The sequence below is a fragment of the Nuphar pumila genome, chromosome 17 (genome assembly GCF_984573655.1).
Source record: "Nuphar pumila chromosome 17, dmNupPumi1.hap1.1, whole genome shotgun sequence".
Classification (NCBI taxonomy): Eukaryota; Viridiplantae; Streptophyta; class Magnoliopsida; order Nymphaeales; family Nymphaeaceae; genus Nuphar; species Nuphar pumila.
This window is the reverse complement of record NC_143265.1, coordinates 64,005,592-64,032,079: the sequence shown is the minus strand read 5'-3', so window position 1 is coordinate 64,032,079 and position 26,488 is coordinate 64,005,592. Positions and strand designations below refer to the sequence as shown.

At 36.3% G+C, this 26,488-nt stretch overlaps 1 protein-coding gene across 1 annotated transcript in view; it reads left to right on the top strand.

The window, feature by feature from the left end:
- Positions 1-17,625: 17,625 nt before the first annotated feature.
- Positions 17,626-26,488, top strand: part of LOC149812053 (phosphoglucomutase, cytoplasmic 2-like) — a 65,096-nt gene continuing 56,233 nt past the window's right edge. The window contains exons 1-4 of the mRNA XM_089993508.1: positions 17,626-17,716; positions 17,828-17,943; positions 19,321-19,402; positions 22,821-22,876. Coding sequence (XP_089849634.1) covers positions 17,863-17,943; positions 19,321-19,402; positions 22,821-22,876 — 219 coding nt within the window. The 5' untranslated portion in view covers positions 17,626-17,716; positions 17,828-17,862. The remainder of the gene's footprint in view (positions 17,717-17,827; positions 17,944-19,320; positions 19,403-22,820; positions 22,877-26,488) is intronic.

Below are 26,488 nucleotides of genomic sequence, written 5' to 3'. Positions count from 1 at the left end.
TCCTATGAAATCTATAGATGTGTTTTTAGACTTATGGTGGTTGAGTCATTGTGTTAGGTGGAGGCTTGTGAAAACAAGGAGTGGGAAAACTCTATGAAAGAAGATTTGTATGTCATTAACAAAAAAAATACTTGGGTTGTCATCGATTTACCATCAGGGAAAGAACCCATTGGTGAGACAATCAAATCATGTTGCTAAAAAACTTTATGACAAACACATGACAAGACAAAGATAACATTTATGACTAACAAGGGTGTATGATGTAATATTGAGTACCATGGCGAGACTTATGAAATGGAATGTAAATGATTACCTAAGTCTAAAAATGCTGCTTAATTTTTTTAATAAAAAAGGATTTCCCCCTTGCTAAATTTTTTTAATTTGAATGTTGATAATAAAAGTTTTTATCATATGATTGGATGTTAGTCATGGAAAGTGTTGCAGATATGACACGAGTGAGTGAGTGCAACTTGCATATTTCAACAATAATTTGATTTTTTGCCAATGTTGATTTGACTTTACTTTTTAGTTTTTTTCTAATTGAAGTCATTATAAAATGAACATGCTCGCTCTTTTTCACTAGAGTAAACCTTCTGTTTGATCCTTAAATTTTAAAGCAACCATAGAATCGCATGTATAAGCTCATGCTTTAATAGCGGCCAATCTAATATTACAAAGATTGAGACTCTAGAAACTTCTAAATGAGTAAGACTTCTTGACCTTGTAGGGCTGAAAATGAGAGCTCCAATTGTATAAAAGCTTGAAACTTTGCATTTCAATATGATTTAACCACATCCCACCAAAGTTTGTATCAAATTTATCTATATTGAATATTTTCAAGTGGCAAACCATTTTTCGAAGACTTTGATGAAAACAAATAAGATATGGGTTATTAAACTTTGAATAATGAGGATAAATTGTAATGACTTTTTTTTCTTTGAGGTAAATGAACTTTTTTTCTTTGAACTTTGTGTCACGAGGCTCAAAAGGGACTAACAAAGCATGTTGAAGAAAACATTCTTGAATGTGAGGCTAAAAGAAAAGAAATTGGGTCAAGGAATCTTGAGAATCCCTTACTTGAGATCTTTGATTGTAGGGGAAGCACTAAAATTTTTAGAGTTTTCTCACATTATTTTAATAATGTTTTTTTTAACAATGTTTTTTTTAGAACTTTTTTCTTGATGCTCGTCTTTATAAAATAAAATAAATGCCCTAGAATAAGGCTTGAATGAGTAGGTTTTGCTTTATACAATGAGATGACCAACTTAGTCGAGTGTTGAAAACAAGACTTAGGGATGATAAGCATAAGATGGATAAATCCACATGACCGATCAAAGGAGTGGATGAGAAGAAAAACCAAAACATCCTTCAGCTTGAAGAGTTTTTCTTATGAAATCTATAAATGTGAATCTCGCACTTGAAGCATAGTCGAATGACCTTGATTAAAAGATAGATGATGGTGCATGTCACTTAGTGTTGGGAACGTTGCAAGTTGAAACCCCAACAATACGGTTGTATAACTGGTGGAGGGTCTGCCTAACCCCAGCTTTCTTATCAAAAAAAAAAAACAGAAAGGTGGATGCAAAGAATATTAGTAAATGCAACTTTGATTAACTAATTGATGCACTTCCATATTATTCAATTTAATCTTAACCAAATCTGACGAATATGATTTGTTAACCACACCAGATTTCGTTACCAAATCCAACTAGAAGGTACTTGGTAGGATATCTGAACCAAACGTGGTCCATTGACATTTCTATGTATGGAACCAGCTTTGTGCCTAAATTTACTTAAGGCTTGAAAATTAATATCTTATAATTTTTATAAATATTTAAGCATCCAAAATTTGTATTTTTTCTTTGAGCCATGCTGAAGACAACTGTAGGGTCTGATCAAAAACAAATGCATTGGGCTAAGAAAAGAGTGTAGATATCTGTAAATGTAGTTTCATGAAAAACAAATAAAACAATAAAAACAAAATTCCATGACTAAATGTTTTTCACACACACACACACACACATATATATATATATATATATACAGGGTCACTGGAATATGTTAATTAAAAATATGTGAACGAGAGTGAGATCTAGGCATTCTTAATACTTTATTTGCAAATTCAACCATGCATATGCATTCAACATGGTCCATTTGCTAGGAATCGACTATTCATTTGTTGTGTTTTTCTTTTCTTTACAGCCACGAGAAATTAGGAACTCGGTTTTTCATAAATCAAGTCCCTCCTTTCAATCGGCTACATTAAATTAAATCTCATGCATTCGTTTTTGTTTTTTTTATTATTATTTTATTCATATGAAGCATAGATCAAGGTTTGCATGGTTGTTTGCATTCATACAGAATCAAGAACATTCATCTTTTTTTTTCTTTTATGCATGTTTAGAATATATTTTAATTTTGTTTAACAGTCTTGTAAATCTTGATTCTGACCCTCATATTAGCATCGTTATTTTATGTGATTATTTTCATCGTTTTGAGATGAATTTTTTATGAGAGATATATCTATATGTTTACGTACATCTGGCAAAGTTTCATGATTTTTCAACATCTGTTGACCCGTTTTCAAAAATAAAACTCGGAACCTGTTTTATGCACCATCAAAACGCTATGCAGAATCTAGGTCAACTTGTCAGAATTATATGTCCCTAACCTGAACTATATATATAGTGAAGGGTGACCATCCAACTAAAGGAAGGTCCAAAATCTACAATCAATGAAGATGAAACAGTTTTCCTTCTCCAATGTTTGAGTGTTTCATCAATCGGACTTTATATATTATTTCTTTATAATCTATTTTGTAAGAAATATGCTAAAACACAATGACTAAAAAGATATCTAGACATGTTATTTGAAACATGAAAAAATGATGGCTCACAATCCATTTAATACTTTACAATACAAAGTATTGTGGGCCATTGATTTTTAGCGATTTCAAAAATGCATATAAATATCAAAAATTCATAATCTAAAACATGTTGCTTACTAAATGAATGATAAAAATCCAATATGTAAAGTCCAACAGATGAAAACGATTGTTCAAGAAGAAACACAGTTGATCATCAATCGGTTGTAGATGTTGGATTGTCCTTTGATTGGATGGTTTTCCTTTCTTATATATATAGATAGAGAGAGTTACTAGAATATGAGAACTAATGTGTGAAGCACAATTTTCACAATTTTTAATTCTTTTCTCTTGAATCTAACCAAGTGGATGTGATCTACATGCCTGGTTTTTTAAGAACAGCGCTCTTGAATCATCCAATTTTGATGCATAAATGGGATTTGTAAGACTTTAAAATAATGGCTCATATTCTTCATAAATATTCAAGCATTCAAAAACTAAATTTTTTCATCGAAAATACACAATCCAATAGTTGATTCCTAAATTCTTATGTGTATATATATATATATAATTGAACTGGTTCATGGTAAGATAAGCAACTCATAGATCAATTTGGCTATGCACCGTTTTAGCTTATTTAGTTCAAGGAAGGGACTGTTTTTTAATGATCTATAAATGATGAAATATCATAATGCAAAGAATTTGACCAAGAAATCATAAACAATGAAAAACCTGAATTCACAGCAAATCAAGCATTGAATTTGGCATTTTACCTTGCTTATTTATTGAGGAAAGGCGCCTGGTTGCTTTGTTAGAAGGTAAAAAGAAAAACAAAAAACAAAAAAAAAAGAGGACAAAGAAAGGCTTTAGGATGACCTACGAATGGATATTAGTGGAACTCATGAGATTCTTCAATTCATCTAACAAAGATTGCTCAGATTCAATTTCTTTGATGAACAAGCTAGCACAGACGGTGGGATTCAAACCCAGGACACTGTTAGAATAATCCTTATCTACTGAGGTCATTCTGATTTTTTTTTAGATGAGTAAATGCTACCGACAAACATGTAATGTATCTGTCAACCTCAGGACTCGGGGGGCGTTTGAACACCCACAGACTCGCAGCTTGAGGTTGGATTGCCCCCACTGAATTTGACCCTTACTCAAACGAGGGGTTTCATATCCCTGATTTGAGATCCCCAGAATTTCTTTGGGTACGTTTGGCCCCCTCAACTCGCACTCTGATTTGGAATCAGAATGGGGGAACCCGTGAGATTTGACCCTGCCGCTGCCTGAAATCTTATGATCAGAAGAAGATGAGATTTTAGAATCGCTTTCTCATGTTTCTCTGAAAAAGCAATTCTGTCAGACTGAACCGAACATGCCCTTAATCTCAGATCCAAGCCTTTTGAAAATATATATTCATGTATATATTAAAAAGTGACTATAGATAGTAATAGTAATCAGTCACTGAGGCATTTCTTATTCATCCTTTTCTTTCATTTGTCTTCAAGATGTGTTCCAAAAAAAGAAAAAACCGACCATGACCAGGATGTCACGAGTCACGTCATTTAGCATGTTGCTAGATAGTGATAATAGCAACAGTGACAAACGCATTTCTTTGTCGTCTTTTCTTTAATTAATCTTCAACATTAAAAATTAACCAACCACGATCAGGAGCTCAAAAGTCGCATCGTTTATAAAAAATGCTTTCTACGTTTTTTTTTTTTTTGAAAGCAGCCTTCTACCTAATTTCATTTTTAGTAATCATGGTAAGATTTGTCCAACAAGTGAATCCAAGCCGTCGATTTGAGAGAGGATCATGTGCTTTAGTAATTGACTTGGTTGGTTTACAGAGCAATGCCGCTTGGGGAGTCAATGGGTGCGACATGGGCCGGCCAGATCGTCATCCATCTGAATCCAAATCTGAACACTTTGCAGCAGACCCGAGTCTAAATACAAATCGGCCCAACAAGATTTGAAGGAATATGAATCCGAACTTAATATATAATCATACTGGATTTAACAAGAAAATGGTTAGAATATATATGAGCCACTAGAATATCATAACTGGAAGTATGTGAACTAGAGGTTTCTACTACTTTTTTTGCAAATCTGACCTTGGAAGAAAAGTTCAGCATGGTCCATTTGCTAGGAATCAACTGTTGGCTTTTGTATGTTTTATAAAAGAAAAAAATACAACATTTGGATGCTAGAATATTAATAAAAATTCTGGGTAATTTATTTTCAATCCTTAAAAACCTACTTATGTATTGTAATTAGACTATCCAAGAGCTTGGTCCATATAAAACTAAACATGTATATCACATTTGTAGGATGAAATTTAAGAAATTCTCAGTTCATACTCTAGGTGACGTATTTACGCTGTTCGTGCACTTTGTGGTGGAATGTTGCAGGTTCAAAACCCAATGATATAGTTGTATAACTGGTAGGGTCTGCCTAACCCCAGCTTGCCTTTAAAAAAAAAGCAATATCGAATGAGCCATGTAACTTTTTTTGTTTTTATTTCCAATAGGTCAGAGGGGGGTTAGGCTGAGCCCTTGTATGTGTGTGGTCATAGGCGGAGCTTGGAGGGGGGGGGGGGGGGGGGCGGTGGCCAGTTAAAAATTAAAAGCCCAGCCCTGATTTCATATGAAATAGATAGATTTTTATCCATTTTTGTAGCGCAGTCCTAACCCAGCCCAGGCTTGATTTGTTCATATGAAATTAATTTTTATTAATAATTGTAGCCATTTTTCATTTTATCGCAAAAAAGATTTTTTTGGGGTGCTGCCCCCGAACTCCCAGACTATCACAACAATTTTTTTTTTTGCTACACCCCTGTTCTTCCCCCCCCCCCCCCCCCCCCCCCCACATGAATCCTTGCTACGCCCCTGTGTGTGGTTAAAATGCTAGTACGCAGGAAAAACTCCTGCGAGTTTTTGCTTCTAATGCAGACGTCATAACACAATACCAATTAGAAAAACATATTCAAATCTAAATACTAGCAGATAATAGATACCACTAGGGGCTGGTAAATCGAGCCAAACGAACAACAGGTCATGTTTGGGCTTTTTATGCTCCTTTACCTTTGAGCTTGAGCTCGAGCTCGAGCTCGTAACTCGGCTCGTCCTTGAATGAGACGAGCTGAACATGAGCTGTCTCGTGTAAAAACATTTTACATATATATTTTTTAATTAATAACCTGAAGAAACCACATCCAACACCATGGCCCGGTCGCGCTGACCGTGGGTATGGCCACGTGCAAAACATTCCATGTTATTTATACATGTAATATATATATAACATTGGTTGGACGTGCCTATTGCATCTGTTTTTATTTTGGCAAGTCACAGCGGGGTCATGACCGTCAGAAATGTTTTTTTTTCAACGAAAGAACAAAGTTCTCTGTGTGTTTGATGATACACTTGTCTCATATATATATATATATATATATATATATATATATATATATATATATATATATATATATATATATATATATATATATATATATATATGTGTGTGTGCATTATTTTTTATATATATTATACTTAAAATATATATTATACATAAAAAATATATTGTTGTTATCTATACGAGCTCTCTCAAGCCGAGTTCGACTCGTTTAACGAGTTCCTAAAAAGACGAGTCACCAGTTGCTCGGTTCTTTTCTACTACAAGAAAATTTTTAATTAGCGACGACAATTTATGATGAATTTTTTTCGTCGCAAATTTGCGACAGATTAGCTAGAGAAAACTATCTGTTGCTAACATTCAAATTATTTGTAGAATTAGCGACAAAAAATATTTCATTGCTAATCCATTGCTTATTAGCGACGGATTCGCGATGAAAACTTTTTGTCTCAAACTCTGTTGTCACTTAGCGATGGATCAGTAGCAGAAATTTTTTGTCACTAATTTTCCCCGTAAAACCCTAATGCGAGACCCTTTCTTTTTCTTTCTTTCTTTTTCACCCCTCGACAGTCGTCTATCACCCTTTGCCTGCCGCCCATCGTCGATCGCCTGCCGCCCATCGACCTCCTCCTTTGACTGAGTCCCCCTCTCACCTATACTCCCCTCTCTTTTGCTCTCATCATTTTTCTGGCCGGTGAGCCCCGTTCGGCAACCCCCTTCCAACCTCACCCCATCTCCCTCTCCCAACTTTGGTCTCTCTCCTCTACCGACACCAACGCCAGCTCCTTTCAGTTAACCCGCGACTCCCCTCTCTCTTTCCTTTTTTGTCGGTCGGTGAGCCCCTTTTTCCCTCTATTTCCTTTTTCGCCAAGGAGGGGCCAAGCCCCCTCCCTGTCTCCCTGTCTTACGGGATGCAAGGGAGGGGCTTGGCCCCCTCCCTGTTCTTTTTTCACCAGGGAGGGGTCAAGCCCCTTCCCTGTCTCATTGTCTTACGGGATGCGAGGGAGAGGCTTGACCCCCTCTATGTTTTTTTTTTGTCAGGGAGGGGTCGATCCCCCTCCCTGTCTCCCTATCTTACGGGATGCGAGGGAGGGAGCAAGACCCCTCCTTGTTCTTTTTTCGGCAGAGAGGGGCCAAGCCCCTTCCCTATCTTACGGGATGCGAGGTAGGGGCTTAGCCTCCTCCCTGTTTTTTTTTTTTACCAGGGAGGAGTCGAGGCCCCTCCCTGTCTTACGGTCTCCTTCTTGCTAGTAGATTGTTTTGTATTGTATTGTTTTATATATTTGTTCTTTGCAGGTATGTAGCTTAGCTAATTGCGCGATGCTTAGTGCTAAGCATCGTATGCATTTAAAAATGCAGTGCAAAAAGAAATAAAATATATATATATATATAAAGAAAAAAACAATGCAAATCGAGTAAATATCTGTGGTGAATAAGTGATGCATGCGCATCAGAAGTTATTTAATTTCATAGATGCAATATTTTTTTGTTCATACACTCACTTAGTTGTGGATATCTAGGACTCCTTTGATGGAGTTTGGAGATCATGATTTTAATGTATGAAAATAGAAGTGTTCTTATTTTTGGAGTTCGGATTTCATGCTAGTCGTGCTATTAGTAAGTGGGATATTGGAGTGTGTTTATTGTAGGTACATGTTTGACATTGTTGTGATATGAATGATTTGAATGTATTGCAATGTTTGATGTGATTGTAGCCATGCTTGCATGAAGTTACTTTCAATTTGATTATGACTTCCATGTGAAATTGTATCATGAAAACATGTTTCAAATGAATGTATCGTGTTATGAATAATTTTGCACATGAAAATAAATGATAAGTTATCAATGCTTCAAATGAATGGTTTTGCATATAAAAATATTAAGTTATCAATGCATGCATCATTGCTCTTGTGATTGAATAACATCATATATATATATATGTGTGTGTGTGTGTGATATATATCAAATCATTACATCTATCACGAATACATGATAAATTTGATATTTTCTTCATTATAGCATTCTCATGATTCTCTTTTAACTGGTTAGGATAATATCTGTGACATTATACTACAAAATGACTGCAAACCGTGAATGGATGTACCGTAGGATAGTTGACAATGAGGTATCGCTTAAATATATAGATGGTCTTAACAGTTTTATTGAATTTGCAGCGTCAAGTGTCAGTACAGTGGATCTCACAGGTCAGATTAGGTGCTCATGCATGATGTATAAGAACAATCGATTTGTAGAACCTCATGGCGTTAAACATCACCTATACAGGAAGGGTTTTATGAGTGATTATCAGAATTGGATGTTTCATGGTGAAGAATTAAAGAATAATTTTGATGCATGGGTGGATGTGGTGCACGATAATTCATATATAGATTTGATATTTGATGTTACAGGACCAAAACTGAATTCTGCTATGGGTCCTAGTGATGTACCAACTGTGATAGAGAAAGAAGCACCAAATAATGCAACTAGTAGATTTTGTAATTTACTTAGAGATGCTGATGAGCTACTTTGGGATGGTTGTGAGAGTTATACTATCTTGTCTGCAGTTCTTCAACTACTAAATTTGAAGTCCGAGTATAATTTGAGTCAATCTTGTTTTGACTATTTGTGCTCTATTGTGAAGAGTATATTGCCCACAGATGAGAAATTGCCACAAAATTTCTATTGTGCGAAGGTTATGGTCAACGCTCTAAGTATGGGGTATCAAAAGATAGATGCTTGTCCAAATCACTGCATGTTGTATTTCAAAAATCAAGAAAATAGTAGATCATGTCTGTCATGTGGGCATCCTCGGTTCAAGTCAGAGACAAGAGGCAATGGTAGCACGAGGTCAAAAGAAGTGTCATACAAGTCGTTCTGCTACTTCCCTCTCACCCCTAGATTGCAATGATTGTATATGTTTTCGAAGACAAATAAACATATAAGATGGCATATAAATAAAGTTTGACATGATGAAGACAAGATCACGCATTCTGTTGACGCAGAAGCTTGGAAGCACTTTGATCGTACTCATCAGACCTTCGCAATAGAAGTGAAAAATGTTAGGCTCGGTTTATGTACATATGAATTTAATCATTTGGAGGTAGATGAACTCCATACTCGTGTTGGCCAGTATTTGTCACCCCATATAACCTTCCTCAAAGCTTGTGTATGAAGTGTCAAAATCTTTTCTTATCTCTATTGATCTCTGGTCTGACCTTTCCAGGACAAAATCTTGATGTATATTTAAGGTCATTGATTGATGAACTGAAAATATTGTGGGATGACGGTGTTCTCACGTACGATGCCCATAAAAAACAAAACTTCAATATGAAGGTTGTTGTTCTATAGACAATCAGTAACTTCCATGCATATGATATGTATCTGGTTGGAGCACACATGGGAGGTTGGCATGTCCGTACTGCATGAAGGATATAAAATCTTTTAGATTAAAGCATGGAAGGAAGTCTTGCTGGTTTGATTGTCACTGTTGATTTCTACCCAACGACCATCCGTTCAGACGACAAAAGAATGTGTTTTGAGGAGGCACAACTGAAATGAAAGGTCTACCTATAAGGTTGTCTGACATAGAGATTTTAAGAAGATTGTGATACTTTTTATATGGACTGACAGATGCCCGTAATCTGACGCCCTTCCTTGTATTTAAGAAGGATCACAATTGGACAAATAAATCTATATTTTAGAAACTACCATATTGGCCAACCTTATTGATACGACATAATTTGGATGTGATGCATATGGAGAAAAATGTATTTGATAATATGTTTAATACGATAATGAATGTGAAAGGGAAAATGAAAGATAATTCGAAAGCTTGTATGGATTTAAAAGTAATATGTAAAAAACAAGAATTAGAACTCAAAGAGTACAATGGCAAAGTATTGAAACCAAAGGCAAGGTACGTGTTTAGACCAAATCAAATAAAGCAGGTATGTCAATGGTTGAGACAATTAAGATTTTCAGATGGATACGTCTCTAACATTGCTTGTGTTGTAAAGATACACAAGGGACAATTATATGGGTTGAAGAGCCATGATTGTCATGTCATTATGCAATGGTTGATACCCCTAGCATTTCATGATATGTTAGACAAACCTATATGGGGGTTATTATCTGAGTTGAGTAGATTTTTTAGAACATTGTGCGCATCGGAAGTCGTAGTATCTGAGGTAAAGAATCTCAAAGATTTTGTCGTTACTACTATTTGTCAGCTAGAGAAGATATTTTGGCCAACATTTTTTGATGTTATGGAACTAGAGATGGCAATGGACCGGGGGAAAGTGGGCCCCTGCCTCGCTCCGTTTGGACCAGGGATGAAGGGTATGAAACGGGGGTGGAGGCAGGGACGAAGGTTAAAATCCATCTCCGTTCGGGGATGGAGGCGGGGATGGACATACACTTTTCCTCGCCCTGCCCTACCCCGTCCCTGCCACGATCCCCACCTCATCCATGCCTCGACCCATCCCTGTCACTTTTCCCTGCAATATCCTTGCCCCAACTTGCCTCATCCCTGTTTGAACCGAGGATGGAGTACATAAAACGGGGATGAAGGCGAGGGTGGAGGTTAAAATCCATCCCCGCCGGGGATGGAGGCGGGGATGGAGGTTCTAATCTTGAGGCGGGGCGGGGGTGGAGACCTTGTCCTCCACCCCGCCCTGCCCCACTGTCATCCCTATATGGAACATTTGATTATACATTTTCCATATGAACTAAGGGTTGATGGTCATGTGCAATATCGGTGGATATACCCATTTGAAAGGTATATATATTTTTATATTTTTCTCTTCAATGCTATTGAGAAATTTATTATAATCTGAGAAGTATATTGTTGACAGATGCATGTTTGACCTAAAAAAAAAGGTTCAGAATAAAGCAAAAGTAGAGGGCTCTATTTGTGAGGCATAGACTTTAAAAGAGATTTCAAATTTCTTATCTATGTACTTTGAATCACACATTTCAACACATTATACATGCCCACCTCATAATAATGATGGAGAACAATTTACTATAGCTGACAAACTGACGATATTTCAAGCACTTTGACATGCCTTTGGCAGTTGCCGGTCAAGACTCTTGGAAGATCGAGAGCAAGACGCAACACATATCTATATCCTTTTTAGTTGCTCAACGATCGACCCATATATCAAGTAAGTATACTTAATTTGTAATACTAAGTTCTATATGCGCATACATGGTTCAGTAATATAAGTATTTGTTAAGTGTAGATGATTTGATTTCGAGTTGCGAAGAGAAATTCCATATCTCACTGATGTAGAAGTACAAAAGAACGTGAAAATAAGTTAGTTGCATGGTTGAAAGAGTTGGTAAGAACGATGACATACATTCTTTCCGTGTAAACAACAATAAGTTACTTAATTGGTTGTGATCACATGTCTTGTTTATGCTTGTAGGTCTGCCATGGTGATGTTAAAGATCAAGAAATATATGATTTACAAAATGGTCTGATCAAAGTTGTGCAATGTTACAACAGATACATCGTAAATGGTTATCGATTTCATATAAAAGACTACGATGTAAACAAGTCAATGATGAATAGTGATGTGTGTGTCATGGGTAATAGCTACGATAAAAATGAACATGACTACTACGATATTATAGAAAAAAATAATGGAGTTGACTTACTTAGGCTTAAATAATAGAGTAACTTTATTCAAGTGTCATTGGTTTGATCTCACAGCAACAAGAGTCGGCAAAGCCTCAGGCATTGTGGAGGTGAATCAAAAATCAAAGTTTAGAACATATGAACCACTCATATTAGCCTCGCATGCTCAATAAGTTTAGTATACTTCATATCGAGTACAAGGAAGTCAGAGAGAAATGAATGGTGGGCAGTTTGCAATGTGAAGTCTAAACTATACCCCAAGTATGATTAGTTACAAGAAGACAAGTTAACTGAAGAGAGTGATTACTATCAATCAAATGATATGTATGACTTCTCTTATGGTCACGATATCGCACATGATATGCATGTCATATCACCATTGGTCGATGACACATGCATAGAAGAATGTGATTCAAATGATATACCAAGTGGATAGGCACCTAATGAAGAAGAAGAAGAAGATGACGAAGATGAGGAGGAGGAAGAAGAAGAATATGAAAGTCAAACAAGTGATGAGGAAGAATTCTTGAGCTAGTGAAATACATCTTGTAATATATACCTCTATTTGATGTGAATGATTTAAACGTATTGAAATGCATTACAATGACTTGAATGGTTTGAATATATTGCAATGTTTGAATGTATTGCATGATGTTATTTTTAATTTGATTATGTATCTTCGATAGGTATAGAGTTATGATTTGAATATATTGAAATGTATTGCAATGACTTGAATGTATTGTATGAAGTTATTGTCGATTTGATTATGTATCTTTGATAGGTATAGAGTTATGATTTGAATGTATTGCAATGACTTGAATGTATTGCATGAAGTTATTTTTTATTTGATTATGTATCTTCAATAGGTATAGAGTTATGATTTGAATGTATTGAAATATATTGCAATGACTTGAATGTATTGCATGAAGTTATTTTTTATTTGATTATGTATCTTCGATAGGTGTATAGTTATGATTTGAATGTATTGAAATGTATTGCAATGACTTGAATAATTTGAATGTATTATAATGTTTGAATGTATTGCATGAAGTCATTTTTGAGTTGTGTAACTGATTAAATTATATTGCAAGTTAAGGATAAGTTATCCATGAGTAGCAAGTGATGTCATATCTTATGTTTTAATGTATTGCAATATTTGATGTGAATGATTTGAATGTATTGAAATGTATTATAATGATTTGAAGGTATTGCGATGTTTGAATATATTGCATGACATTTTTTATTTGTTAAAATATGATTTGTGGAGGTTACAGTGGTCGAGTACCCAGTGGTAATCAGTCTCAGCCTTCATCTTCATGGGCTACTTCGATAGGTATATCATTTAACTAATTGTATATTTGATTAGTTTAAATGCGTATTGTGTGAATTTCTAACTCTTTTTTATATAGATGATGTTTCGCTTGCATATGACCCACGTACACCAGCTGCTTATACAAGTCAAGAGACAATGCTGAATACAGGGTCTTCTCAGTCTGACACACGATCACTCATTCAAATAGTGTATATCGATAATCGATCATAAGTATTTCATTTTCACTTATCCTATACTTATCTTATAAATATTATATATTGATAGTTAATGTATACCAATTCATGTGCATCGCGAGGTTCGAGCTATAATAAGTAATACGAGAGATTAGGAATTCACTAGTTCAACATCTATCAGGACCGATCGCTCAATAAAAAGAGTATTTGAAGGAGATGTTGGACAGATTATGGTCCTCATTCATGATATATAATTGTTTCTCATATTTAATATGTTTTATATTTATTTTTTTTGTTATAGTCATGTCTACTAATTTTCTGAAATTATTTGTAGGCTTCGAATTGCTTCGTGACTACGATAGAGGAACAGGACGCGAGGAAGGTGTGGCAGAAGGTGACTGCCAGTCAATTTGCATACATGCAGAACAATATGAAGACTGCAGCAAGAAAAACATTTGGCGGGATAGATGATCCACTGCAGTGGAAGGGCCATGACCCTCCTAGTATCAGGTCAGATATTTGGGATACAATGTGTGACAAGTGGATAGGGCATAAATTTCAAAACTGCTCAGCGAAAACTGCACAAAACCAAGCGAATATGCCTGATGTCCATCTACACATAGGTGGATCTAGGACTTTTGGGAGCCACCTCAAGAAAATGGTAACTCATCAATATATATATTATCAATTTTATAAGTATTGTTGCATACCTGTTAAATAATTTTTTTATCATTTAACTTCACAGGAAGCAGAAAAATGAGGCATTGTGCCATACAAAGATGTGTTTGTTGAAACACATAAACGTAAGACCACGAGAGAGTTCGTATCAGATAAGGCGAGATAGACAATAATATATAATTATTGTATTAATAAATATTATAATATACAAGTTATCATAAATAATATAATTATTAATTATTAATTTATATTGTAATCATTACTTTGTAGGAGTCATACGAGCAACAGATGGTAGAACGATATGACAATGACTCCACTCAGCATCCGCCTTTTGATCCTGCAGCATGGGTGACTGCAACAGGTCAACCCAAAAAGGGTCGAGTGTTCAGTTTTGGGAGTAATATGAACACCTCACCAGTCGTTGCCTTTTTCAATCATGACTCACAAAGTTCTCCCACCAACATCAGCTCCAAGCATTCGACTGACCCGCCTAATTCTTGGGATGGTGTCCGACAACTTGTTAAGGACACAATGTGTGACTATTTACATGAAGCAATTTCTGACATTGTCCGTAATGAGTTGTGGAATTTGTTTTAAGACAGAGGAACTTCGTCTACAAGTGTCTGTCATGTATGAAAGTTTCATGTAATTTGTTTCATGTCGTTAGATTTCAAGCTAGTGTATGCATGATTAAAACACATATTTGCATGATTGAATCATTATGGATTTTTTATGTCAGTCTTAAAACACATCTGAATTCTGTTAATATCCTTCACTTTATTGCTAGCTAGATCATGTGTAATTCACTCATGTTACTTTGATTGCCTTAACTTAGGTGCATTGCATATAATTTATTTTATTATATTTTGTTTATCAAATACTAACTTTTTTTTCTCTTGTAGGATGCTGGAAATAATTAGCGTGGAGGAGCTGAAGGAGCAGACCGAGACAATGAAGAAGATTACACACTAAATCTTGGCGATGATTAGATTCATGTGTTGAATTTGTTGTACCTTCTTGTTGTTTCAAAAGAAAATCTTGGTAAATGTTCACTTGTAAACAATTAGAACTTGACGAAGATTATAGTGGATCGATAAATTATTTTAGTTGCTTTTTATATGTATTTTTTATACACAAAAAATATAAATTATACATGAAATATAAATTGTATCATGAGAAATTTTTCTCGATATTTATATTTAAAAAAATGCTTGGGAGAGAAAGGTTTGGAATGGTTGACAAATCTTTTTAACAAGATTTGGCGGACAAATAAGATGCCTAATGAGTTGAGGAAGAGTACTTTGGTGCCTCTATATAAGAATAAGGGTGATATACAAGATTGCACAAACTATCGTGGTATAAAACTCATGAGTCATGCTATGAAACTTTGGGAGAGGGTGATTGAGTCTAGATTGAGGAAGATTGTCATGATATCGGAGAATCAATTTGGTTTTATGCCTGAAAGATCAACTATGGAAGCTATACATCTTCTTAGACAACTTATTGAGAGAAATAGAGAGAGGAACAAAGATTTGCATATGGTTTTTATTGATTTGGAGAAGGCTTACGATAGAGTACCTAGGGACGTTCTCTGGTGGACAATGATGAAGAAAGGTGTTTCTCTCAAGTACATTAGTATAATTAAAGATATGTATGAAGGAGTAGTAACCAATGTCCGCACTTGTGGAGGGGTGACAACCAATTTTCCTATAACGGTTGGGTTACATTAAGGATTTGCTTTAAGCCCTTTCCTATTTGCTATAGTGATGGATGAGCTTACGAGATCAATTCAAGAAAATGTGCAGTGGTGTATGTTGTTTGCTGATGATATTGTTTTGATTGATGAGTCTAGAGCTGGGGTTAATGCTAAGTTAGAATTATGGAGATAGACATTGGAAGCAAGAGGTTTTAAGTTGAGTAAGAGTAAGACAGAATACATGGAATGTCGATTTAGTAAGCAACGAAGTAGTGATGGGAGTGTAGTGAAGCTTGGTGAGCACGAAATACCAGTGGATGATTCTTTCAAATATTTGAGATCTATCATTCAAAAGTATGGAGAAATTGATGGAGATGTAAATCATAGGATAAAGGTTGGGTGGATGAAATGGAAGAGTGCAACTGGAGTGTTGTGCGATCGTAGAATGTCATTGCGGTTGAAGGGAAAGTTTTATAGGACGACTATTAGGCCCGCTTTACTATATAGTACGGAATGTTGGGATGCCAAGAGACATCATATTCAAAAAATGAGTGTAGCTGAGATGCGTATGCTGAGATGGATGTGTGGAAATACAATAAAAGATAAGATTCAGAACGAGGAGATACGTAAGAAGGTAGGCGTTGCACCCATTGAAAATAAAATGAGAGAGAATCATTTATGGTGGTTTGGACATATTCGACGAAGGCCTAATGATGCTCCAGTTAGAAGGATGGAGAAATGGACAAATATATTAGTTAAAAGAGGTCGGGGTAGGCCTAGGAAGACATGGATAGAGGTGATAAGAAAGGATATGAATGCTTTGAACCTCACCGAGGACATGGCATTGGATAGAAATGAATGGAGGAGAAGGATTCATGTGGAAGACCCATAATGATTTTCTTTGTTGGTTCATATCGCCGACCCCAATTGTTTTGGGATGAAGGCATAGTTGTTGTTGTATATTTAAAAAAAAATCATAAATTTTTTTATTGTTTGTGATGGATATCATCCGTCGCTATTTAGTATCAGTGTCTAATTTCGTGACGGATTAGGGACAAATATTTATCCATCGCAAAAGTGAATCAGCTTATGATTTGCGATGGATTTTAATCTGTCGCTTATTCCGTCGCTACAATAGCGATAAATTAAAATCTGAAATCTGTCGCCAAACCAAATCTCTGTAAATTAACGACGACCATGCGATGAATCATGACATTCGCTAATTCATCGCAAATTAGCAACAGGACTAGCAACATATAGTTTCTGTCGCTAATTAGCGACTAAAATTTTGTGATAAAAGTTAGCCGTCGCTAATATGTCGCTAAACTCTACAACGATGGATTGAGGCCGTCGCTAAAAACGTTGGGATGCCACATATCTCCCTCTCTCTCTCACATTTTTTTTTAGAAATTAAAAGATAAAAGCGTTCATCGTCAACCTCAAGATCCCATAGATTCAAGAGTGGAACTTTGTCCATTAGAAAAAACGAGCTATTGCTTGTCTTTTTATTTTTTATTTTCAAAACGAAAAAGAAAGGTGCAGAGTCTTGCATAATCGAATAGGCGTGCATCATGCGCGCTTATGTAAATTGAAAGTAAACGAAAAATCATCACCATAATATATATCTGAATGGCTTCACCAGCCTAACATTTTGTACTCATTTCTCCTACTTAATAAGTCGGTTTTATTTTCTTTAAAAAAAAAAGACTGTTGAAACTTTCTCTAGAACGGTTCCGCGTGAGAGAACCAGATCCGGATGTATCGTAACTGCGTGCATGTGTGTGTCGCTCAAGGGTGGTGTTAAAATGAGGCGTCGTTTTGCTCTAGGTGAGCTCCATCTTAGATTCCTCATCTTGTGCTTTATTTGTTCGTGGTTTCATCAGAACCCTCTCTCTCACGCGCGCTTGCGTAGCGTGTGAGCTACTCCTCTCCTCAGATTGCTCATCTTGTTGTTGGATCTCTTTTATTTCCAATTTCGTTAGCGTCTTGAATTCTTGGCTCAGAATGCATTGCTTGTGTATCGCAGAGTAGGTTTGAACCGAAAGGAGAGGAAAAGAGAAGATGGTGGGGTTCAACATCAGGAGGAAGGAAACAACCCCCTTCGATGGTCAGAAGCCTGGGACCTCCGGTCTCAGGAAGAAGGTAAAGCGACAGAGACGAATGCACCCGCTTTTCTATTTCTCTTGATCTAATTCTCGTCCTCCCCTTTTTCCACGTTCAACGTGATCGTTTGTTTTGGCCGAACCGTTTGTTGTCCTTGGGTGGGTGGTTCTTCAATTTACAGTTTCGTTAGAGATATATTGATGTTTCTTTCATAATTTTTTTGTTGTCTCGAAAACCATGTCATCCAGATGAATTATCTAACGCGAAATGACGGGATCTGAGTACCTTTTGTTGTGCATTGAATGTTCGATCCGTATATATTGGGCCCTCCTTTCGGCTGATTTTTTCGATCGACCGAGCAATTAAGACCAATTCGGATGGTTCTCTGGAAATCGATGATAGGAGGGTTTGCTCGATACCATTAGGTTCAGTGAACGATTGATGCTAGGCTGCAGTGAATCTGTATCTTGATTCTGTTTGCTATTATTGAGCACATGACCCCATCCATGTTAGCAAACTCGGCGAGTCAACTCTCGGTCGAGTTTATCATTGAGTCAGCCCAAATTTTCACTGCCATATAGGATAAATTAGTTTTGCTTAAAAATCCAAATTATTAATTAAAAACATTTAAAGCTTTCTATTTTTCAAAGTTCCTCCACGCACTTTCAAGAAAATTGTTTTCTATTATTGGTCATGGAGAGAGAGAGAGTTAATGAATTAAATGATAAATATTAACATTTAATAATAGAATCACGATAAGAAAGGGAGATTTTACCAAGGATGACACTATTCAGTGCATCTTAAATCACTCATGCAATTCTTTGAAACTTTCATCTTTAGAATACAAATATCGTAATTAAATTGTGATATTTACATTTTTATCAATTATATCATAATATTTTGTAAATATCACTCTATTTTACAATTTAAAATAGTGAAATAGCGTATCATGTTGCATGTATTATATATAATAAATCACACTTATATGTTGTTTTTTGTTTTTTTATTATATATTATATATTTATTATTATTTTTAATAAATTAAACAAAAAACCTTGACTCGCCCGAGTCGTCAAGTTACATGCAGTCGATACGTTACCACTCTACTCCATGGAGTTACAACAAAATAATTTCCCATGGGAGAGGGGATTGTCTTCTGCTATAACACCTTCTGCAGAAGCCTTATCTGTGGGGATGTTTCTTGGTTCAGTTGAACAAACATGTAAAGCTTGTGTTAAACTAATGGCAGTAAGAATCGTTAAGCCCCATATTTTTTCACTAGTTGAATGCACAATGTTGTTTTTCTCACTTCTTCCCATCATTTCCTTTAGGCAAAAAACATTTGCGCCTATGCTTCTTCATGTGAAGCCTACTTTCTAGTCAATATTTTTAATGCACTTTTTTTTCCCTTTCCAGGTGACGGTTTTTCAGCAGCCAAATTACTTGCAAAACTTTGTTCAAGCAACTTTTAATGCTCTTCCGGATGACAAAGTGAAAGGCAAGCTCTTGTTTTTTTGTCCCTTTTTCTTTTTTGTGCTTGGCAATCGTATTTCTGTTTCTCAGACAGAATATGCCCCAGGTGTTTGCATTTTTAAGATCTGTTCAGCTTAAGAAGATTCCAGTTTCCTATTTCCTGTTATTCTAGAGAAATGTTTTGGAGTCATAAATCATAATTACTGTAAAGTGAGTAGAGTCACCAAATGAGGGCAAATGTCCAAAGTATCCAAATGGACACACGTAAACAGCCACTTTGGGTACACTTACAAAGGCCACTAATGACACACTCCAAGAGAGCTCTCAAAATATAAAAAAATATTTCATTTATCTTCACAAAAGGTATGCTAGAAGTATACTTACAAAGGGATAAGATCCCTTATTTATACACAGAAGAAGGGAGACTAGCTGTTAGACTAGTTCTAAATTTCTAATGGCTAGATTTCTAGCCGTTGGACCTAGTCTAACCAATAGTGAACTCTTAGTTGACTACGATAAAAATAAAAAAATAAATAAAAGAATAAAAATAAAAATTGATAATATATATATATATATTTTAACACTCTCCCTCAAACTTAAGGTATAATGACCGAAAGTTTGCTAAGATTGAAGTAAAACCTAAGAGCAGAGAGAGGTTTGGTGAAAACGTTTGGTAGTTGATACTCTGATGTGATGTAGGGTAGATCAATATTGCCTTGAAGATACTTCTCTCGAACATAGTGACAATCTATTTCAATGTGCTTTGTTCTCTTGTGAAACTTGTGAAACATATGGTTATTGGTGATGTAAATAATACTCTTATTGTCACAACATATCTTCGAAGCTCCTTTTACACAAATCTCTATGCCAATCAATCATTTTCTTAGCCAGACCATCTCTATCATACTAGTGGCCGTGGTCTAGTATTCGACTTCCGTTGATGAAAGTGAGACCTTTTGTTGCTTCTTACACCACCACGAGATTGGAGATTCATCTATAAAAACACAAAATCCCATGGTTGAGTGTATTATTGAGATCCCCTCCCTAATGTGCATTAGTACGAGCAATTAAATCTAATATAGATGAAGAAGACAAAAAATGCTTTTAGAAACAAAATTTTTAATGTATCTAATAATTCATAAGACTACTCTCATGTGAACAAATGTAGGAGTAAACCGAAATTGACTAGCTGTGTGAAAAATGTGTCCTATGTTAGGTCTAGTCATTGATAAGAGAGTGTTTCGATCATTGTCAGTAAGGTGTTGGATCTTCAAGGGGTTCTCCATCATCATTTCTCATATTGATATTTGTAACCTTAGGGGTATCTACTCTCTTATCATATGTAATTCTAGATCCGAAAATAATATCAGAAGACTGAGACAATAAATACCCTTTAGGGTAATAAGCAATATCAATATCTATAAAGTATCTTAAAAAATCCAAACCATTTATTTCAAAATCGTTTTTAAGGAGATTTTTAATGTTTTTAACTCACTGTATGTCTTCCCCAATACCTCTCCCTCTCTCCTCTCTCTTTTTATAACATCCACTCACACCGCCTCTCTCTCTCTCTCCTTCGTAACCCTTACCCACTGTCTTTTTCTCTCTACGAGTAAGAGAAGAAGAAGAAAGTAAAGGTGGTACCTCTCTCTCTCTCTCTCTTATTCTTTTTCTTCTCCCCTCTTGTTGTCGAGGGTGGGAAGGGAAAGAGTTTCAACAAAAAAAAGAGAAAAAACAAAAAAAGAAAGATTGTGGGTTTCAGGTTGGATCTTAGTTGGATCCGACCCAACCTATAGGCCCACATACCCGTGCCACACTCAGTACCCATACACGTGTCGGGCTGTGTCGACACAGGTGCGTAGCCTATTTTACCGTGTCTATGTGACATATGTTTGAAGTCATATGAAATGATGCACCATAATCAAGGAGCTAAGGAGATATACCGGGATCAGAATAGGATGAGACTGCGGCTTCATTTGATGAAGATGATCCTTTAAGAGGTTGAAACGCCTCCACCGATTGAGATAAGGACATGTTTTCGACGGATGCATTTTAAGGGTTGTTTATGTCCTTAGTCTCTTGAGGTGGACCAACCGTAGCCACTTTATTTCCTTCCATTTTTCTTAACTTAGGAGACAAGGGTTTGATGTGTCCCAATTCATAACAATAATGACATGATTTTTCTTTTGTTGTCATACTCATTACCTTGTTTCCCAAAATGAGGTGGTTTGTACGTGTGAGCATAAGTTCTCGACCTAGATACGGCTAAGACGGATTTATCCTTATTCTTGCGGGTGTATCTTTTGAACCTATTTTCCTCCATATTTAGCTCTTCAATCATATCAACAATAGAGGAAATGTTTCCTCTATGGAAGAGAGCCAACTTGGTGGTTCCAAACTCAGGTCGTAATCTATTTATGAATTGGTAAAAATGCTTAGCATCTATTTGCTTTTGTCAGAGCTCAATATCCAAAGGACAATGCCACTTTGGTTCAAGTAGAGCCAATTATTTCCAAAGTTCGGATAATGCATTATAGTATTCTCTAATGCCTATATTGCATTGAGTCATGGTTCTAGTCTTATCTTGTAAATTGCATATACGTGCAATATGTTTGAATGAATATATAGTTTTAAGATAGTCCTAAGCATCATTGTCATGCTCAAACTTCAGAAAGCTAGAACATTTTTCTCAAGACATTATTTTTGCATGTCCTATTCTTCACTTTTTCACTTTCTTTTCATAATCGGGTTATAGCCTTAATCTTCTCTTCTCTTACATCCTTCCCATTCTCCACTTTGGTGAAGAGAAGCTTAGGTTCCCACTCAGATCATCTACTAATCTCCACAAACCCTTGCCTCAAATATGATGCTTCATGATAGAAGACCACATTACATAATTAGTGTCATTGAGTTTGATGGGCACAATGGTGGCACTCTCCTTGTCCTCTATGAGAGATTACAACAAAGAATAAAAGTGAGAGAGAGAAAGAGAAGAGATAAGAGATAAGAGAGGGAGAAGTAGATGTGAAGGAGCACTCTCACTTGAACCACCACGAATGCGCACCATGAACACTTGAGGAGAAATCCATGAGCACACGAACAAAGAGATTTCCAATCTTCAAAGTCCAAGAGCACTATGGCTATGATACCATGTAAAGTGAGTAGAGTCACCAAATGAGAGAAAATGTCCACCAAAGTATCCAAATGGACACACACAAACGGCCACTATGAGCCGTTGGATACAACAAAGAATCCCAGTTTGCAGTTTCTTTAAGCGGTTGATACTTGTCACCTGACATCTGGTTCCAAGATGAGGACATGCATTTTTTTGTGATTTCTTTGATCAATAAGTTCCAGTGCTATCTTCTTTCATATGATCTGCTTGTCTCCTTGGTGTTCTGTTGCTGTCCTGCAGATGGTAATTTTTTTGATGTGGAATGTAGGTGCCACGATTGTTGTCTCTGGTGATGGCCGTTACTTCTCAAAAGATGCCATTCAGGTAGTTTTGTTTATAGTTTTCTTTGAGCTTGAACATTCTATTCATTGGCTGGTTACATCTTGCCTATTTGTTTGCTTTTTGGAACATTAAGATCTGATAGACAAATGCAACTTTCTTTAGGTGTCATTCATGAGCAAGAGGAAAAATGAAATGATTCATCTCCTCTGATTTATATTGTCAGAGTAGTTCCATAAATCTGCCACCCCATGTTGTTCAATGAATACATATAATGTATGTATGTGTTTTTTTTTGGGGGGGAAGGGGCAGGGTTGCACACGAGAGAGAGAGAGAGAGAGAGAGAGAGAGAGAGAGAGAGAGAGAGAGAGAGAGAGAGAGAGAGAGAGAGAGAGAGAAGTATGATATCTAAAGTTCTAAATTAAGGTAATTTTTCATGCATGCTTATTTGAAAAATTAGCTCTATCAAACTACTAAAATCACACATCATAATCCATATCTACACTTGGTCTCACAAATAAAAAAACAAACGTTTTCATTTAACATTTTTTTTTAATTTGTATGATCTAAGAGTCAATTACACGTATATGCACAGTCACATGCAAAAAGAAGAATCGAAAGAAGGAGAAGAACGAAAGAAGCAAAAGAAGAAGACTGGAAGAAGGAGAAGAACAGAAGAAACAAAATGAGGAGGCGATGGAAAAGGAGGACAACAGAAGAAAAAGAAGAACTAAAGAAGAAAATGAAGGAGGGAAGAAGAAGGGAAGAAGAAAAAGAAGAAAGAAGAGAGGAAGAAGCAGCAGATGAACCGAAAACAAATGAAAGAAATAAGAGAAGAAGATGGAGAAAATCGAAAGGAGAAGAAAACGAAAGAGAGAGAGAGAGGTTACATACCTCTTCTTCTTCACCTTCTTCGTCTTCGTCTTCTTCTTTCAGAGAGAGAGAGAGGAATTGCCTAACCATCGGGCCTCCCCTTTTTTTTATTTTTATAAGTTGGATTTGGGTCAAACAGGGGCTTTGATCCGTTTGACCCAATGAATTTGAGGCGTGTGCCTCATCCTGAGGCGCACACTGTTAAAATATGTTATATATATAGATTATGACACATACACATATATTTTTGTGTCTATCTACATATATAAATATATATATTTCTTTTGTAATACCCAATAGGGGCAAATTAGTCTTTTCACATTATTCATGCATATCCTAAAGGATATGCCCTTTTTCCCTTTTCTTTTTTTTTCCTTTTTCTTTTCTTTCTTTATTGGTTGAGAGGGGTCCACATAGAGTCGTTGGACCCCTTCAACGGTCATAAATATGACCGTTGGAGGGGCTCCAACGACTCTATGGGAGCCCCTCCTTGGGTCCCTTAGTGTCTATAAATTAGGGGCTTGGCCCCATGTATTCTTCATGCTTCTTTGAAGCCTTCTTGAGTGTAATATATTTTTTTCCTCTTCTTTTGGGTGTTTTGCCACTTTTGTGGTTTTGTTGTAGTCTTGCCCATTAGTGGCCATTTGCGTATGTGCATGCTCTCTTGTTAGCTCTTGGAGATATCGCTCCTCTTATTCGGCACTTCATTACACACACCTCAAGGCCTTTTGTGCTACACGTGACTCAAGGCACAAAGGGCCTCACCTTAAGGTGAGATGCGCTTTTTGTGCCTTGAGGCGCGTTTTTAACATTGATTGATTCTATGTATCATGGATACTTCAATATGTCCAACACGTCTGTGTTGTTGCTTTTGCTCTCTCTCTTTCTCTCTCTCTCTCTATATATATATATATATTTGTTTGTTTGATAGGCAAGCTGGGGGGTTAAGCCCCATGGGATTCAAAAACAAGACCCTTGGTTATGACAGTTGGACCCAACCATCCATGATCCAGCTATCTCTTTTGACCTCGCTTCTGATATAATGATGTATTTATCATTTATATTTTCTGCCTTTTTTCTTCATTTTGTTACTGGACTTCTCTATCAGCATTGCATGTGCCTGTGTTGAATGTACACAACAGGGATATACCTTCACACCCTTCTTTTTGAAAATGACATGCCATACCCTATGTTTCATAACCCAGCAGGTTGACTTGTTGGCTCCTCTGAGTTAACCTGAATCATTCATTTACTTTGTTAACTTAGTGCATGGACTTGAGAACCAGCAAAACCGAGTAAGACTTGGCCAAGTCATAGTTTGACTCGTTGAGTCAGACCAGGTTTTCCTCTCTCTCTCTCTCTCTCTCTCTCTCTATATATATATATATATATATATATATATATATATATATAGGGGTGGCAATCGGGTCGGGTTAGCGGGTCAGCATACCTCAACCCGAACCCAACCCGTTTATTAAACGGGTCCGCTGTGCCAAACACGAACCTGACCCGTTTATTAAACGGGTAACCCGACACGACCCTCTTAATAAACGGGTTGGGTCGGGTAAATGGGTTGGCGGGTTAGCGGGTCAGGTTGGCGACCCGCCCGCCTAACCCGTTTATTAAACGGGTCAGCTGGGTTGGCGGGTTGGCATACCCCTAACACAAACCCGCCCCGTTTAATAAACGGGTTAGGCGGGTTGACCCGTTTATTAAACGGGTTCGTTTTTGCCAAACCCGAACCCGCCTAAGAGGCGGGTTGGCGGGTCGTGTCAGGTTTTGCCACCCCTCTCTCTCTCTCTCTCTATATATATATATATATGGGTACTTCTATGGTGGTACACACTTGATTTACATAGATCTATGCTCCAAAATCTAATCGTTGGATCATGTTTAGTATATTCTATTTATTATTTTCATGTGTTAAAGTTGACTCAAATATGTTTTTTTTGAAAGAAAGTTGACTCAAATATGTTGTTTTATGCCATTTTTACACCGCCCTTATTTTTATGAATTGTGAGTCGTTGATTTTCACTATCTCAAAAATGGAATCTAATGGTGTATTAATCATGATAAAACCTTTTTTTATATTAAATAAATAATGCTAAACACATATGTGTGGTTAGATTTACCATTTGATGGCTAGATCTATGATAACAAGAGTATGTACCACCGGATGGTAACCACCATATATTTTCCCTATATATATATATTAATTTGTAGCTTCTAGACCATTTTCTCCTAGATTGTTCTAGACCTTTTTAAAAAATGTATTTGCATGCTTTTTTTGCTTAATCCAAACCTGTGGATGTGTTTATCATTACTTATTCACTAAAACCATGCTTTGAATTGAATCAATTTAACAAAAACTCTTGAATTTTAGTTAATCAAGTTTTTGGTGTAATATGAACTACTATGGGTTTAAATTAAACAAAAAACACATGAAGGGGGTCTGAGTGTAATAAAGTATGCAGAAGCACGAAAGTACTAGCCACTTGAGGGCTTACAAGATTACAATCATACAAGTGCACATGCACAAGTCCTCTATAGGACAATGCAAACATCAATAAGGCAAAGGAAAGATACACAAAAATATAAAAATATAAGCCTTTATTGATCAAATGTTTAATATAGGCCTTAAGGAATAGAGGGGAACACACCTCTATATATATACAACAAAAAAAGAGAAGAGGGGGCCATTGGGAGCTCCCAATAGAGTCGTTAGGAGCTCCCAACGGTCATATTTCTTATCGTTGGGAGCCCCAACGACTCTATGGTCATTTT